At 43.9% G+C, this 18,214-nt stretch overlaps 1 protein-coding gene across 3 annotated transcripts in view; it reads right to left on the bottom strand.

Moving 5' to 3' along the window:
* LOC140396258 (interleukin-17 receptor A-like) overlaps nt 1-18,214 on the bottom strand; it is a 94,736-nt gene that overhangs the window by 24,269 nt on the left and 52,253 nt on the right. For all 3 annotated transcript variants that reach the window (XM_072484619.1, XM_072484618.1, XM_072484620.1), the window contains exons 4-8: nt 13,783-13,907; nt 11,997-12,123; nt 10,884-10,931; nt 10,225-10,376; nt 7,388-7,462 (exon numbers count right to left, since the gene is read on the bottom strand). In XM_072484619.1, the coding sequence (XP_072340720.1) occupies nt 7,388-7,462; nt 10,225-10,376; nt 10,884-10,931; nt 11,997-12,123; nt 13,783-13,907 (527 nt within the window). The remainder of the gene's footprint in view (nt 1-7,387; nt 7,463-10,224; nt 10,377-10,883; nt 10,932-11,996; nt 12,124-13,782; nt 13,908-18,214) is intronic.

Here is an 18,214-nt window from a genome sequence, read left to right as displayed (position 1 = left end):
TACAAGCAGCCATCTGCATAATAATGTAGCAGCCATCTACATACTAATGAGCGATCCCCGGGAACAATCGAAATATTTGGGATAAACAAGGCCAAGTCAGACTCCCCGGCGCCAGCAGGAGCCAACACAAAAGAGGTTAACGGACACCTCAAGATCGCCCATCGATCAGGGAACCGCTCCAGTATTGGAGAAATCGAACCAAGCGATTGGAACGAAGTCCAATCACTTGGAACCAGGTACAGGGTCCGGCCCGAAAGGCGGGAAGCCCCTGGGGACTATAAAGTTAAGCCCCCAAGTTCAAATCGTCCTTCTTGACCGGGTCACTCAGCAATGCGAACCAACCCTTGACAGTGACCTGTTCAGCTACCGCCAAGAGCCAGTAAGTCTTAAGGCAACGCTCGCTACGAGATAGGCCCTCCTAGCTACCAGTCCGTACCAACTTTTGAATCCCGCAGACTCAGAACCCGAACAAAAGGTCATTTGTTCCCCTGACCTGGTGGGCCAGTCCGAAGCTAAGTATAGGCCTGTTAGTTGTAGAAGTAGCTTAGAAGTAGAATTTATGCAGGAGTAGCGATTACTGTGTATAATAAATGTACTTTGAATCTTACTAATTGGTGTATTGAGTTATTGATCATTACTTGAACTTGAACCTCGTGGCGGTATCATAAAGATACCTGGCGACTCGAGAGCAAAGGTTATAAAACAGAGCCAATTGAACCAACCAAAAGTTAGCAACAATACCAATTCAAAGTTATGCCATTTGGCATGAAAAACGCCACAGCCACATTTCAACGGTTAACTAACAAAGTTGTTTCAGGATTACCCAATTGTGCGGTATACATCAACGATCTGGTAATTTTCAGCCAGACATGGACAAAACAATTGAAACATCTGATGGAGTTATTCGATTGACTTCAGGAGGCGGGTTTGGTGATAAACCTCAGCAAAAGTGAATTTGGAAAGGCCCAAGTCACTTTCCTTGGCCTTTCAATCAGACAGGGTCGAATGGTCCCACGGGATGTTGAAGTTGTTGGGGAGTTTCCGATACCCTCGATACAATGGGAAATAATGCGATTTCTTGGGTATGAGTGGATTTTATCAGCAATCTGTACCCAATTTTAGCAGTGTGGTCGCTCCACTGGCGGACTTGCTCAAGAAGCGTAACAAATTCCAGTGGACAGCGGAGTGTCAACAGGCATTTGATGGCCTGAAGGCTGTGTTAACCACTGCTCCTGTGTTAGTCATCCCAAATGATACAAAACCATTCAAAGTGGCGGTTGATGCGAGTGATGTGGGTGTCGGTGCGGCGCTTCTACAGGACGACGACGAAGGGCTAGAGCGGCCTATTGGTTATTTTTCAAAGAAATTGAATTCACACCAGAAAAAGTATTCCACAATTGAGGAGACTTGGAGTTTGGTGCTGGCTTTGCAACATTTTCACATTCATGTGACCAGCAATCCGTCTGACACCATTATATATACTGATCATAATCCGTTGACGATTTTGGAGCGATTCCGGAATAACAATGCACGGCTGTTTCGCTGGAGTTTATTGTTGCAGCCATTTCATTTCAAAATAGTACATGTGGCAGGACGAGAAAACGTGATAGCCAATGCTTTGTCACAAATGTGATGAACGGAAGCAATTTCAGTTGGAGGAAGAAAAACGGTGGGGAAAAATGGACTATATTATTATACCTGTTTGCGTGTGTTGTTTTTTGAAACGAAAAAGTATATTTACTGTGTGCATTTCTTAAAGGATAGTGAAAAGGTGAAAAATGAAACCATCTTGAAGTTGATGGGTTTTTTTTTTTCTTTGGGGGAGGTGTCATAAGAACATAAGAACTAGGAGCAGGAGTAGGCCACCTGGCCCCTCGAGACTGCTCCACCATTCAATGAGATTATGGCTGATCTTTTGTGGACTCAGCTCCATTTTCCAGCCCGAACACCATAACCCTTAATCCCTTTATTCTTCAAAAAACTATCTATCTTTATCTTAAAAACATTGAATGAAGGAGCCTCTACTGCTTCACTGGGCAAGAAATTCCATAGATTCACAACGCTTTGGGTGAAGAAGTTCCTCCTAAACGAAGTCTACTTCCCCTTATTTTGAGGTTATGCCCCCTAGTTCTGCTTTCACCTGCCAGTGGAAACAACCTGCCCGCATCTATCCTATCTATTCCCTTCATAATTTTATATGTTTCTATAGGATCCCCCCTCATCCTTCTAAATTACAACGAGTACAGTCCAAGTCTACTCAACCTCTCCTCGTAATCCAACCCCTTCAGCTCTGGGATTAACCTTGTGAATCTCCTCTGCACACCCTCCAGTGCCAGTACGTCCTTTCTCAAGTAAGGAGACCAAAACTGAACACAATACTCCAGGTGTGGCCTCACTAACACCTTATACAATTGCAGCATAACCTCCCGAGTCTTAAACTCCATCCCTCCAGCAATGAAGGACAAAATTCCATTTGCCTTCCTTAATCACCTGTTGCACCTGTAAACCAACTTTTTGCGACCCATGCACTAGCACACCCAGGTCTCTCTGCACAGCAGCATGTTTTAATATTTTATCATTTAAATAATAATCCCTTTTGCTGTTGTTCCTACCAAAATGGATAACCTCACATTTGTCAACATTGTATTCAGTCTGCCAGACCCTAGCCCATTCACTTAGCCTATCCAAATCCCTCTGCAGGCTTCCAGTATCCTCTGCACTTTTTGCTTTACCACTCATCTTAATGTCGTCATCAAACTTGGACACATTGCCCTTGGTCCCCAACTCCAAATCATCTATGTAAATTGTGAACAATTGTGGGCCCAACACTGATGCCCGAGGGACACCACTAGCTACTGATTGCCAACCAGAGAAACACCCATTAATTCCCACTCTTTGCTTTCTATTAATTAACCAATCCTCTATCCATGCTACTATTTTCCCCTTAATGCCATGCATCTTTATCTTATGCAGCAACCTTTTGTGTGGCACCTTGTCAAAGGCTTTCTGGAAATCCAGATATACCACATCCATTGGTTCCCCGTTATCTACCGCACTGGTAATGTCCTCAAAAAATTCCACTAAATTAGTTAGGCACGACCTGCCCTTTATGAACCCATGCTGCGTCTGCCCAATGGGACAATTTCCATCCAGATGCCTCGCTATTTCTTCGTTGATGATAGATTCCAGCATCTTCCCTACTTCCGAAGTTAAGCTCACTAGCCTATAATTACCCGCTTTCTGCCTACCTCCTTTTTTAAACAGTGGTGTCACGTTTGCTAATTTCCAATCCGCTGGGACCACCCCAGAGTCTTGTGAATTTTGGTAAATTATCACTAGTGCATTTGCAATTTCCCTAGCCATCTCTTTTAGCACTCTGGGATGCATTCCATCAGGGCCAGGAGACTTGTCTATCTTTAGCTTGCCCATCACTACCTCCTTAGTGATAATAATCCTCTCAAGGTCCTCACCTGTCATAGCCTCATTTCCATCTGGCATGTTATTTGGGTCTTCCACGGTGAAGATCGACCCAAAAAACCTGTTCAGTTCCTCAGCCATTTCCTCATCTCCCATTATTAAATCTCCCTTCTCATCCTCTAAAGGACCAATATTTACTTTAGCCACTCTTTTTTGTTTTATATATTTGTAGAAACTTTTACTATCTGTTTTTATATTCTGAGAAAGATTACTCTCATAATCTATCTTACTCTTCTTTATAGCTTTTTTAGTAGCTTTCTGTTGCCCCCTAAAGATTTCACGGTGCCCTAGTCTCCCACTAATCTTTGCTACTTTGTATGCTTTTTCCTTCAATTTGATACTCTCCCTTATTTCCTTAGATATCCACGGTCGATTTTCCCTCCTTCTACCGTCCTTCCTTTTTGTTGGAATAAACTTTTGCTGAGCACTGTAAAAAAAATCGCTTGGAAGGTTCTCCACTGTTTCACCAGAAAAAGGCAGAGCTCCCAGTCTGCCTCAGCTAGTTCTTCTCTCATCCCATGTAATCTCCTTTGTTTTAGCACAAAACACTAGTGTTTGATTTTACCTTCTCACCCTCCATCTGTATTTTAAATTCCACCATATTGTGATCGCTCCTTCCGAGAGGATCCCGAACTATGAGATCCTGAATCAATCCGGTCTCATTACACAGGACCAGATCTAGGACCGCTTGTTCCCTCATAGGTTCCATTACAAACTGTTCTAGGAAACTATCGCAGATACATTCTATAAACTCCTCCTCAAGGCTGCCTTGGCAGACCTGGTTAAACCAATCGACATGTAGATTAAAATCCCCCATGATAACTGCTGTACCATTTCTACATGCATCAGTTATTTCTTTGTTTATTGCCTGCCCCACCATAATGTTATTATTTGGTGACCTATAGACTACTCCTATCAGTGACTTTTTTGCCTTACTATTCCGGATTTCCACCCAAATGGATTCAACCTTATCCTCCATAGCACCTATGTCACCCCTTACTATTGCCCGGATGTCATCCTTAATTAACAGAGCTACACCACCTCCCTTACCATCCATTCTGTCCTTCTGAATAGTTTGGTACCCTCGGATATTTAACTCCCAGTCGTGACCATCCTTTAACCATGTTCCAGTAATGGCCACTAAATCATAGTCATTCACAATGATTTGCGCCATCAACTCATTTACCTTATTCCGAATACTACGAGCATTCAGGTAAAGTACACTTATGTTGTTTTTTTTTTACCTCTGTTCTGAATCTTAACACCTCGATCAGTAACCTCTCCTAACTTATATTTCCTCTTAACTTTTCTCTTAATTTTCCTTGTCGTTGAACCCATATCTTCATGTAACAACCTGCCGCGTCGCTTACCATTAATGTTTTTACTTCCCGTTTTATTCCTTTTAAGTATTCCTGGTCCTATTCACTGAGCTCCCCTCAGTCACTGTACCTTGTACTGTCGCCCTTTTTGATGTTTGACTATGGCTTCTCTGCCTTACTTTCCCCCTTACTGCCCTTTGTTTCTGTCCCTGTTTTACTACCTTCCAACTTCCTGCATCGGTTCCCATACCACTGCCACATTAGTTTAAACCCTCCCCAACAGCTCTAGCAAACACCCCCCCCCCCCCCAGGACATCGGTTCCAGTCCTGCCCAGGTGCAGACCGTCCGTTTTGTACTGTGTCATGTGAGAGTGCCTTTAAGATATGGGTGTTTATAAATGGGTGTGTATATAAATATCTGTAGTGAGAGTACCTTTAAGAAATGGGTGTTTATTACTGCAGTGATGTCAGAGAGTGGGTAGAGCTGGGCTGTCTCACTTTTACTTTCGTTGTTTGAGCAGGCTGCAGGGTGTGTTTTAATTTTGTTTTCAGTGTTGGAGCTGAAGCCAGACCAAGCAGGTGTACTGCTGTTCTCTCTGCCATCAAAAGGCTATCTCTTGATCATTTGGTGAATTCAGAATTATAAATGTTCTCAGTCGTGAATGTAAACCTAATGTGCTTTTGTTAAAAGGTGTTTTAAGTCGTATGGATGATAAAAGGAAAGCTTAAAGGATTACTTAGTGTTGTATTCTTTGGGGGTTGTATTTGAATTAACGGTTGCTAAGATGTTCACAGTATGTTTTAAAAAGGTTAACTTGAGTTCATAGAATAAACATTGTTTTGCTTTAAAAAATACTTATCCAGTTCTGCTGTACCACACCTGTAGAGTGGGCCGTGTGCTCCCCATACCAAAATCTATTAAAAGTTGTGGGTCAGGGGAACTCCATGATACACTTTGGGGTTCTCTATACCCTGGCCCATAACAAATAGTGTACTAAACACAGCTTGCCCTCATCATTTCGTGAAGAATCATGTACATAGATCACTGAAGAATACTGCCCAAGTACAAAAACAATCAAAAAGACTCATAGAATGTTGGTCTTTATCTCAAGGGGGTTGGACTTTAACCGTGAGGAAGTAATACTTCAACTGGTCAGTTCCCAACTAAAGTACTGCATCCAGTTTTGCATCTCAGGAAAATCACTGCATTTTGTGGTCAGCAAAGAAACAACAATGCTTGCCATTTACAGCAATGATAGCTGTCCACAGAGTTGTCATGGGCTTTTGAGCAGACTTGCTGTCAATGGACATCTGATTCAACTTGCCAGCCCCTACAGGGTGGTATGTATGAGCACTTCAGAAAGATAGCTCGGCAACCAGATTGATGAATCCTCATTGAACCAAGTGAAGTCTAAACCAGGAAGTATAAATCGGATCCCACCCGAAACAAGCACTCTCCGTGGAGATTCGACGCAGCATGCCCCAAGAAGGACAACCTCAAAGTTTCCTTGAAAAAGTGCAACATCCTCACCAACACCTGGGAATCCCTGGCCCAAGACACCCTGAAGTGGAGGGAAAGCATCCATGTTGGAAATAAGCACCTCTGGTTTTATTGCTGAGAGCAAGCTGAAGCCAAGCATCGACAACAAAAGAAACCCATGGCAACCCAGCCACTTCACCTACCCACTCCCTAAATGACCCCAGACTGTAGGTTGGGTATTGGCCTCCTCAGTCACCCAATAATTAATTTGTATTGCGGATGCAAGGGACTGCCTTAGAGAGGAAAACATAAGCTCCAGACAGAGATTGTAAGGGAGTTGACAGCATCAGCAACACTCTGGGAAGAACTGATGTTGGTCAATGGATGCCCCAGACCTCTCCAGAATCAAGGCTCTGTGGAATGCAGTAATGGTGATATGAAGCTGAAACTAATGGCCTGGATGCCTGACAACAAGTGCTCAGTAGAGCTATGGTGTCCATTTTGTTCAGGGGGCAATGAACAGTAGTGAAACATGAGGCTATATAGATGGCTCCTCACCAAGCACTCACTGGAAACAAATCACGGTGCGACCTTGGTTCAAAATTGCCAGATGGGTTCCTCAACAGAATCCTCACAGCCATTGAGGAGAACATGGAATCTAGAAGTTGAACTGGCCCCTGGACCATCTCCGTGGACGATCCTGAGCTGGCCCCAGAACCGTCCACCACAGACAACTCCGAATCAGCCCCTGGATCATGCAACATGGAAAATCTTGAACTTCAGTATTACATTTCAGTATTAAACGAAAAGGGGAAAAAAATTGGACCAACCATTTGCAGTTAATGTTTGACAGGCAGACCACTCATAATAAGCCATGAACAATTATGTTATTTGCAATCAAATTCAGTCATTGTCCCCTTACAAAGAATTCCATTTCAGATTGACAAGTCCCCATAGAGTTTATCAAACCTAAAATGCATTTTATGCAGACAATCCCTCCACCCCAGCATTTTACCCTACAAGTAAAATTAAGGAAGTTAACCCTTAAATTCCAGTGATTAAGCCATACATTCAACCTAAAAATATTGAGTGGATCTCTGAAATTTCTTACCTCAACAGTATAAGCCTTGCAGCTTTGCATCCAGTTTTCAGTGGAAAAGGTTACATTGACCTTTTGTTCAGATTCCTGTCACAAAATAAAAATGAGAATAAGATGATTCATTCAAAGTTTCATGTATCTCCAGAGAATTGCTGTTTCCTCTAGAATTCCCATTGTGTTTTCTAGAGAAAGGCTATAATGCTCCAGACACAGGCACAAGCATAAACTCACCTGTCTCACAAAGGTAATCAAACTTAATCCATGGTTAACTCATACCGAAGTTGCTGAAAGAACAATGTCTTCATGAGAAGCAAATCTTACAGATTAGCCATGAACTCGTTAAGTAACTGAACAGGCTTGAGGGGCTGAATGGCCTACCCCTGTTCCTAATGAGTGGAGGTAAAAGTTGAACTATGCAAAAATCACATGTCACCATGATGATCCAAATTCCTTGTCCCCAAATGCAAAAAGGGTAAAATATTTTTTTCATTAAACACTTCCCGAAAAAGGGATTCGCAGTTGGCCTTATTTCTCTTCTAGGTGGCTGGAACCTGTTTAAAATAAACAAAAGGAATTTGATAATAGTTGAACTTGGAATTCAAAGTTGTGAATTTGAATTGGGAGTATGGTGTTACTATCTGAGTATTCTTTTGTCTATGACAAATCTGGAAATTTAAAAAATATAATTCCTGTACTGAACCCTACAAAGTAAGGCAAATAAATAACCTGTAAATTTGTCTAGACCTACATATTTACAGTGGAGTTAAGAGGTTATTTTATTTTATGCTGGCAGATTGACAGGCAGAGTATTCCGTTAGCTGATATAGAGCAAGAAGCCCATCGAATAAACTGCTGAGTTACTTATCAAACACAAGCTAACTTATCAAATGAAAGGGGCAGCATGGTGCCACAGTGGTTAGCACTGCTGCCTCACGACACCAAGGTCCCAGGTTCGATCCCGGCCCGTGTGGAGTTAGCACATTCGTCCCCACAACCCAAACGTGCAAGTTAGGTGGATTGGCCACGCTAAATTGCCCCTTAATTGGAAAAAATAAATTGGGTACTGTAGAAGCCTGCTGTTTCCTAATACATCTAATAGGTAAAAGTGATAGTTCGAAAGATAGTTATTTAGTATTGAGCCCCTGGTCTATTGAATCACTCATAACCTCAGGTCATTTAATAAAAACACACATTCAGCATTTCAAGAACAGAGCACCAAACAGAAATTCCTATGCAGCTAGCAAAATACATTTGCAAGATGAAATAAGCCAAGGACAAGGCAAGCGCCATTCTTGTGATAAGTAAGCCGAATCTCATTCCTAGCTTATACAAGAATACATTTTAGGTTAATGTTGCCTATAAATGAGTGATTAACAACTAACCCTCAAATCAAACTCATTTGATGTTAATCCAAACCAATTAGGATTACATAGGGGTGTAATTAGATGGCTGAAGACAGATATGATACAGTATAACTGTGAAGTTTCGTTCTGCCATTTTTAGCCTCATCATTCTCTCTCTCTCTCTTTCCGGAATCAATCTATACTTTGACTTAACTATTCGCTGTCTTTCATATTTCACTTTCTGACTTGACTTTTGAAGTTATTGCGAGCTGTTTGCCTAAGCAAGAAAATCATTTCTGTGATTCTTTGAAAGTTTCAATTGTCTACGAATTACCTGTTAAATGACTCTCAATTGTAATCAAAAGAAGACAAATAAAATGATTCTTATTTGCACCTCAGAAGCTTTAACTTAAATTTCTACGGAGTTCTAATAATCGCAAAGTGCTGCTAAAACCGCATGGTAGATCTATCAGGTACTCTAATTTTTTTTTTAAACGTATCAAATGAACATCAGTAATACTAGCATTGTAGGGAAAAGAAATGACATCTTTAGACCTTTGCTCCTACTAAATAAGTAAATATTTTGCAAAGGAAAAATAGCTGGAAATACATAGTACCTGAGGGTGAAAAGACAGGCTAATGTTGTGATGAATGGGCTCCATCTGAAACACTAACCATTTATTTTACCTTTTCAGATACTGACTGAGCAGTTTGTGGATTCCAGGGCGCGATTCTCCGATATTGAGGCCAAGTGTTTGCGCCGTCGTGAACGCCTTCGCGAACAGGGCCCGGGCACGACCCACAGGGGGCCAGCACGGCGCTGGAGTGGTTCATGCCGCTCCAGCCTCCTTACATGGTGCCAAATGGGCGCCGCACCAACCCGCGCATGTGCAGTTAAGCAGCTCAATCCTGCGCATGCGCAGTTTGGCCGCGCCATCCTCCGCATGCGCAGGGAACGTCTTACGCCCGCCGGGCCTGACCCAACATGGGGTCGGTGTTCAGGGGCCGGCTGCGCCAGGAAGTAGGCCCGGGGGGGGGGGGGGGGGAGAGGCCGGCCCGCCGATCGGTAGGCCCCGTTCGTGCGCCAGACCCCATCGGAGGCCCCCCCCCCCCCGGTGAAGGAGTCCCCCCCACAGGCCGCCCCCCGACCGTTCCCGCAGAGTTCGCGCCGGCAGCGACCAGGGGCAAACGGCGCCGGCGGGACTCTGTCGTATCGGGGCGGCCGCTTGGCCTATCCGGGCAGGAGAATCGGCGGCCCCGCCGATTCCAGTGGCCCACGGCCAGACGCGCCGGCGCAAATGGCGGCGATTCCCCGCACCTCGGAGAATCGCACGCCGGCATCGTGGCGCGGTTGCGGCGATTCTCCGACCCGGCGCGGGGCTCAGAGTTTTGCGCCCCCAGTGATTACTCTTGCCATTCTAGAATTTGTAGAATCTGAATTTTTTCTTTTTGTAAACAAATCTTCTGATTGTTTGAAGCTACATAAAAACCAGCACAAGATTTTACCTTCAAGATACATAATTGATCGCAGAGCTTCTCATCTGAACCATGACTACGCAAACAGACATTGTATTTGTCGGCATACTTTCCAGCCTGGAAGAAGATGGTTGTCCTCATCTCACTTCTGATGTATGTGATATTGGGGTTCCATAGACTCCCTGTTTGCAGTAAATGCAGAGAGTGGGGAAATAACAAAACCTTCCTCAATAAAAGTATCTGCCAAATAACCACAGGCACCATACATGATCTTGGCAAAATCCAAACTCCTCCATGTCTTTTCCCCCTGCCCTAGTTTAACCCACACCCTCAGCCAAGCAAAATTACTATACATCAGACACTATTGGACAGATTTTCATTTTTGGGTCAGGACCCTGGCCAGATATTTTCAGGGGTTGACCCTGCACAGCTTTGGCATGAGGAATGTTGTGATTTTTTAAATTAAAGATCAATGAATAGAGAGGAGAGTCGGGATGAGAGGGGAATGAGAAGGGAGGAGGGGGAGGCAAGGAATCGGAGGCAAGAAATGCGAGGGGAAAAGGGAAGGGGAGATGGTGCGGTGGAGGGCGAGTGAAAGTGGAGTGGAGGTGGTAGGGGAAAGGAGGGGAGGGGAGGAGGGAGGGAGAGTGTAGATTTGCCAGTATAATTTTAAGGTAAACTTCACTCACCTCTACGTTTGCAGATCTCTGTATACTTGATTATGTCATCTTTACAGCCTACAAAAAATGTTCAAGTTAGTTTGCCCTCTACCAGGATAAAAGCAAATTACAAGCTGTTTTAAAACTTTGCAAAATGAAAAAAAGTGCTAATTTACCGAACTTAGTTACTTGTCTTCAATGCACAACCGGGCTTGAAAGTACTACACTGTTCCCAACTAGTATCATTCAAAACGTTTCATTTCTGATAAATCACGCAGAGATAGTAATGTAGATATCTGTGCTGTCCCTCAATCCCCATTCCTCATCTTAAATCTATATTTAAGATACTTGCTTGCATCAACACAACATAAAAGACACTGAAAGCTGGAGCTCATGTTACCTTGCATTTGCAAAATGTCTTACTACAAGACTGGACGACGTGAATTTTCCCTGTGACTCTCAAATTTTCTAAATCACTAAATCCAATCTACTCAAGTACCAGCTCTAAAATCTTTGGTAATGGTCCATACCAGACAGGTGAAAGAAAGTAAACTAGGAAAGAAACTTCAAAAGGACATAAAATATTTTTAGGATTCCAGTGACTGAGTTAATCATTAACTAGAATATCAGCCTACTCTGCTTTGATTCTTAAGCTAGAATTAAAGAGTTTCACCACCAACAACACTTTATAACATGAAACATTACAAATAAATTAATTTACCTTATTTATTGATGTTTATGTCTCTGAAATCTTTTGTTTAAAAAGTGAATACTGACATAATTGTGGCGATGTTTTGCAGGAGGGTCATAACAAGGCAGAGGAGCTGAAATGCCACAACCAATATATAACTTAACTATCTATTGCGTAAGCAAATCAGTAATTCCCCCCAACTGGCACCATGTGTAGTTTCGATAACACACCAGATACTTCCGAATAAGTTACTATTAAGCAAACCATGAGCACACTTTTAGCAGCAGTCTTGGGAGAGACTTAGCAGGTTGTTCACCTGGCCACAGGAAATGCACAACCCAATGAGATCTGTGCAAGAAGGACACATTATCGGATTTGATATGAAGAAAGCAAAACCCGGACAACATTTTCCAGTAATAATACCACCACTAGTAGCAACTGGGTAGACGCACCGGGCACAGAAAAAGTGCATGCTGGACAATCATTGTCTTCATTGATGTTGGCTCTTGGTAAACTGCATGCAGAAACCCTGTAACTCTGCTCTGGTTCAGCCTCAATTCTCTCCAGTAAGAAGGTCCACTGAAATAGAACAGCATATAGCATCAACTGCTTTCAGAAGTGATTCTACACTCCTTATACATTCACACCTGGAATAAGCAACTAAGATCAGCTTTAATTGTTTTACTACTATTATCTAAATTAAGACTCTCTCATTGTTTCGGATGTCATACATGCCAAATGGGAAAACGAGCAAACTTACCAACATTGTCAGAAAAAACTAAATTTTAATCATCTTAAATATAGGTCATACACCAATCCAGACTGAAAAATGCAGATCACATCTTCATAGCTTAAGCACTCCTACATTTTTTTTTTTTTTTTTTAATTGTTCCTTGGCTGTGGTCTCACTGGCAAGGCCAGCATTGGTTGCCCATTCATAATTTCCCTTGGACAGGGAATTGGGTGAGCCATTTTCCTGAACTGCTTGCAGTCCATATGGTGCAGATATATCCACAGTGCTGCTAGGAAGGGAGTTTAAAGATTTTCACCCAGCGACAATAAAGGAATGAAGTTGGTGTTTTTTTATGTGTCCACCACCCTTGTTCTTCTAGGTGTCGCAGGTCACAGGTTTGGAAAGAGCTGTTAAAGGAGCCTCGGCAAGTTGCTGTAATCCATCTTGTAGATGGTTATCGCAGCACCGTTACATACTGATGGCGGAGGAAGTGACTATTTATAGTGGGGTGCCAATCAAGTGGACTTTTTCTTAGATGGTGTCGAGCTTGAGTATTATTGGAACTGCATTCATCCAGGCAAGTGGAATCTATTCCATCACACTCCTGATGTGCTATGTAGATGGTGCCAGGGTTGACTATACAGACAAGTTCATTTGATTTTAGCTCTCAAACCCATGACCTCAACCACAGAAGTAGAGGAACACCAACACCTCTTAAGCTGCCCCCTCATGTCACTTTATTCCAAATTGGATAGATATCACTGTTTCTTCATGCTCATCGACTAAAAATCTGGAAATATCCCATCCAACAATATCAGGGGAACAACTTCTCTATGTGAACTGCAGAGCTTGAAAAAGCCTGCTGTGGACAGCACGGTGGTGCAGTGATTAGCACTGCTGCCTACAGCGCTGAAGACCTGGGTTCAATCCCGGCTCCGGGTCACTGCCGTGTGGAGTTTGCACATTCTACCCATGTCTTCGTGGGTTTCACTTCCACAACCCAAAGATGTGCAGGTTAGATGGATTGGCCTGCTAAATTGTCCCTTAATTGAAAAAAAAATGATTGGGAATAAATAAATCAAATTTTTTTTAAAGAAAAAGGCTGCTCACCACCATTTTCTTTTAAGGCAGGGATAGGGAATAAATGTTGGCCTCACTAACAACACACAAATCCCAAAACTGAATTTTTGGAAAAGTTCACTTTCACCAGGTCAGATTCCTGTTACAGAGTTCATTCCGGCTCACTCTGGTCTGTTGTGACCTCTTGTGACCCCTTGGTTTCATGACCTGCATGTATCAATTCCCTTCCTTCATCATTGCAGACCATCAGCCTCAAAACCCTGAACTGGTCTGTTCTTCGTGGTCAAAAAACCCTAAGCCTCCATCTCCCCAAACTCTAATGCTGGTGGTGTGTTTGCCAACCTACAGGCGTCAGCATTGGAGACTTGGTCAGCTATGAAAGTGAAATCACAAGGAGCAAACTGGAGCTTTTGAGTGGTACGTACCTTCTCTCCTCTTGGATTTACTTGGCTGCTTATCTGGTTATTGAACCGGTATTGAACACATCTCTCCTCTCCATTGCTCAGTTTTTTCACAGAAATCGCAACTCCTTGAGAGTATTTTATACTGGCTGCAAAACCCAAATGTACCAAATAGATTTTACTATAAATCTCAATCAAACCGTTACTCAGCGCAGAGGTTTAAGGATGCTTTTATTAAACTGGAATGAAAGTTTTACTCATTATCATGAGATGTATCAGTGCACTAGCAATTTTTAGTCTCACATTTTGGGCCGTGTTTCAGTATCCTGTACCTCACATGATCACACAATCAGTCTACGTATACAGTGATATGATCAGACAGCAGGAGGCTGAGATCTCAGTGGGTGGTGGCAGAGAAGGATAAGAATCTGAGGGCGAAGGTGGATGACCTGGAGAATCAGTCGAGGAGACAAAAGCTCAGGGTCATGGGGTTGCCGGAAGGTGTGGAGAGCCCGAATCGAACTGCATACTTTTCACAGATGTTCGGAAAAATGGTGGGGGAGGGTACACTGGTGTCCACTCCAGAGTTGGATAGCGCCCAATTGAACACTCCGACAGAAGCTTTGGCGAATGAGCCACCACAAATGGTGAAAGCCAGATTCCACAGTTTCTAGGAGAAGGAGCGTGTCGTGTAGTGGGCCAAGGAGAATTGTGATCACAGATGAAAAGACAGCCAGGTGGAATATACCAGGATGTCGGTGCGGAGCCTGCGAAGAAGAGTGAGGTTTGGAGTGGTGTACCCTGCGAGGCTGTGTGTTACCTTTGGGTCAAAGGACCATTATCAATTCGATAATTTGGAGAAGGCAGGAGCTTTTGTTATAGAACATGGACTGGGGTCAGGTTAAACGGACTGTGTGTGGACTTGTTTACACAAAGGGGTTTTGGGGGTATTTTCTATCTTACACACATTTGATGTTATTTTTGTTTTTTGGATTGGGATGAGGTTGTTTTGCACAAGTGGTATGATGGGGGATGGGAGGCTAACTGTTTTGTGAGATATTGTTGAAGGCAGTATTTCTCTTCTCTTTGAAAATATACAGCTCCCAGTGGAATCTTCCTCTTGGTAGGGGTGTTGAATTTTGTTGCATTTCTATAGCTGCGATCGGTGGGGTATTTCTTTCTCTTTTTCCAGCCCTGGGGAGGGCTACCTCGTTAGCAGTAAAAAAAAAATTAATCATTTTTTCATGGGATGTGGGTGTCACCAACTGGACCAGCATTTGTTGCCCATCTCTAATTGACCTTGAACAGAGTGGCTGGCTTGCAGAGGGCATGTAAGAGTCAACCACATTGCTACGGATCTGAAGTCACATGTAGGCCAGACCAGGTAAGGATGGCAGATTTCCTTCCCTAAACACCCCTAAAGGACATGAATGAACCAGATGGTTTTTTACAACAAGCAACAATGGTTTCATGGTGTTCATTACACTTTCAATTCCAGATTCTTATAAATTCAAATGTTACCATCTGTCATGGTAGAATTTGAACCTGGAACCCCAGAGCATTATCCTGGGTCTCTGGATTACTAATCCAGTGACAATACCATTACACCACCACCTTCCTGATTTTTAGCTAGCGAACAGGAGTGAGTTAGTGGGGAGGGATATGAAGCTCGTGGACCTGTTTTTTGTGGTTCAATGAGCCTGCCGTTTTTGTTTGGCTGGAGGTTGGAGTTGGGTTAGAAGGGGGTATTGTTCTTTGGATTATGATCAAAATGGATGCTTGGGTGGGGTTGGTTCAGAGAAAAAGGTGTGTGTGTGTGTGTGTGTGTGTGTGTGTGTGTGTGGGAGGATTACAATTTTGATGGTGATCGTGGTATTTTCTTTGTTTCATATTTTGAATTGGTTTGGTGGCCACCTTGAGTGGGCCTTGGGCCTACATCCTCTGGGCAGGCGCTTGATAATCCTTTACAGTAGAAATGGCTGCCTCTGGGTTAAGGTGGGCAGGGGGTGGTGAGGGACCCCCTATTCAGATGAACACTTGGTACGCAAGGGGTTTGGGGGACCCAGTAAAAAAAAAGTTGAGAATTTTCTCTCACCTTTTCTTCTATAAATTTGGAGTACCCAATTCATTTTTTCCAATTAAGGGGCAATTTAGCCTGGCCAATCCACCTAGCCTGCACATCTTTGGGTTGTGGGGGCGAAACCCATGCAAACACGGGACGAATGTGCAAACTCCACACGGACAGTGACCCAGAGCCGGGATCAAATCTGGGACCTCGGCGACGTGAGACAGCAGTGCAAACCACTGTGCCACCGTGCTGCCCTTAATTTTCTCTCACCTAAAGAAACTGGGGGCTGCTGGTTTTGCAGGAAACTCATCAATGGGTGAGGGATCAGACCAGATTGTGGAAGGGATGTGGGAGCCAAGTCTTTCACTCAGGCTTCGCCGGTAGGGCTCAGGGTGGGGGAGGGCAGCAATTTTAATCAACAAATGGATTCATTTTTTAGTTGACAAGCTGGTGGCAGACCCATACAGTAGGTACGTGATGATTACAGGGTCTTTTGGCAGGTAGGTTGGTTGTGTTAGTTAACGTATATGCCCCAAATTGGGAAGACACTGCATTTGTTAGGAATCTGTTGGTTCCATTGCGGATTTGGATACACACCGAATGGTTTTTGGGGGTGATTTAAATTGTCTGCTAGATCCAAAGATGAACTGTTATATGGCATTCTCGGGGGTGGTGAAGATGCTAATAAAGAACAAAAAACAATACAGCACAAGAACAGGCCCTTCGCCCCCCCCAAGCCTGTACCGGTCATGATACCACCCCTTGGATACCACCATTGGCCAAAAGCCTCAGCACCTCCTAGTGCCGCTGTTAGCGTTTATGGAGCAGGTTGGCGGGCGGGGGCAGAGGGCAGATCCATTGAGGTTTATGCACCTGGGAGTAAGGAATTCTCATTCTTCTCCCCAGTACATAAGGTATATTCCAGGATTTACCTTTTTCTGGTGGGTAGGTTTCTTCTCCCTTGAGTGAGGGAGGCAGAACACTCGGCCATTGTCATCTTGGATCAAGCCCCTCATCTGATGGATTTAGTTTTGAAGTTGAGCTCCATTAAGCACCTGCCGTTGAGTTTAGTTATAGGGTTATTAGCGGATTTGAGGTTTTGTGGGCGCATGGTGAGTATGTAGAATTCAATAGAAATGATTCTGTTCCACCGTCCAAGCTTTGGGAAGCCTTGAAGGCGGTGATTAAAGGAGAGATCATATCGCACAAGGCGCGTATGGAGAGGGAGTAAGAGCAGAACGGCAGAGTTGGTCAATGAAATCTTGGAGGTAGGCCGCAGGTACTCGTGCAACCCTATCCCGGAGTTTGTGGCGAGCAGAAAAGAACTTCAGACACAGTTTGATCTGCTGTCTACGGGGAAGGTGGTGAGCAGTTGCGGCGTTCAAGGGTGGTCTTTTAGGAGTATGGTGAGAAGGCCAATCGTCTGTTACCTCACCAGCGGAGGCAGCATGCAGCCTCGTGGGAGATTATTCAGGTTCGAGATTAGAGTGGTAGTTTGGTTTCCGAACATCTTTATGGCTGATGAATGTGGTTCTCTCCCTGCCCGAGGAGCCTGCGCATGAGGTAATTGTGTCCTTAGATGCCAAGAAGGCGTTTGACAGGGTGGCGTGGAGGTGCCTTTTTGAAGTTTGGGAGAGGTTTGGTCTAGGGCCAAAATTAATTTCATAGGTATGGTTGTTGTACAGGGTCCCTTTGGCTTGTGTTCGTACCAATACCTTGTGTTCGGGGTACTTCCATTTGGCCAATGTCTCTCGTCTTATTATTATTGTGCCCTTAGCCATAGCTTTGTGGGCTTCAGGTAAGTGGAAGGGGAGGGGCAGAGCATAGGTTGTCCCTTTGCTGACGATCTGCTGCTTTATGTTACAAACCCGGTCTTTACTATGGGTGCTAATAGAGCTGTTGAAGAGCTTTGGTTCATTTTCGGGTTACAAGTTGAATCTGGAAAAGTGTGAGTGTTTACTGGTCGACCCTCCAGGGAGGGGAGCCAGCTTGGGGGTGTTGCCTTTTCGCTTGGCCAGCTTTAGCTTCAGGTATCTGGGAGATCGGGTGGCCCCTAAGTGGGTCGGCTTTGGATCCTCGCTGTCTTCAGGGGATGTCCCGGAGGACTGGAGAATAGCCAATATTGTTCCTCTGTTTAAGAAGGGTAGCAAGGATAATCCCGGGAACTACAGGCCGGTGAGCCTTACTTCAGTGGTAGGGAAATTACTGGAGAGAATTCTTCGAGACAGGATCTACTCCCATTTGGAAGCAAATGGACGTATTAGTGAAAGGCAGCACGGTTTTGTGAAGGGGAGGTCGTGTCTCACTAACTTGATAGAGTTTTTCGAGGAGGTCACTAAGATGATTGATGCAGGTAGGGCAGTAGATGTTGTCTATATGGACTTCAGT

This window comes from Scyliorhinus torazame, chromosome 19, assembly GCF_047496885.1.
Source record: "Scyliorhinus torazame isolate Kashiwa2021f chromosome 19, sScyTor2.1, whole genome shotgun sequence".
Taxonomy (NCBI): Eukaryota; Metazoa; Chordata; class Chondrichthyes; order Carcharhiniformes; family Scyliorhinidae; genus Scyliorhinus; species Scyliorhinus torazame.
This window is presented reverse-complemented; position numbering and strand designations above follow the sequence as displayed.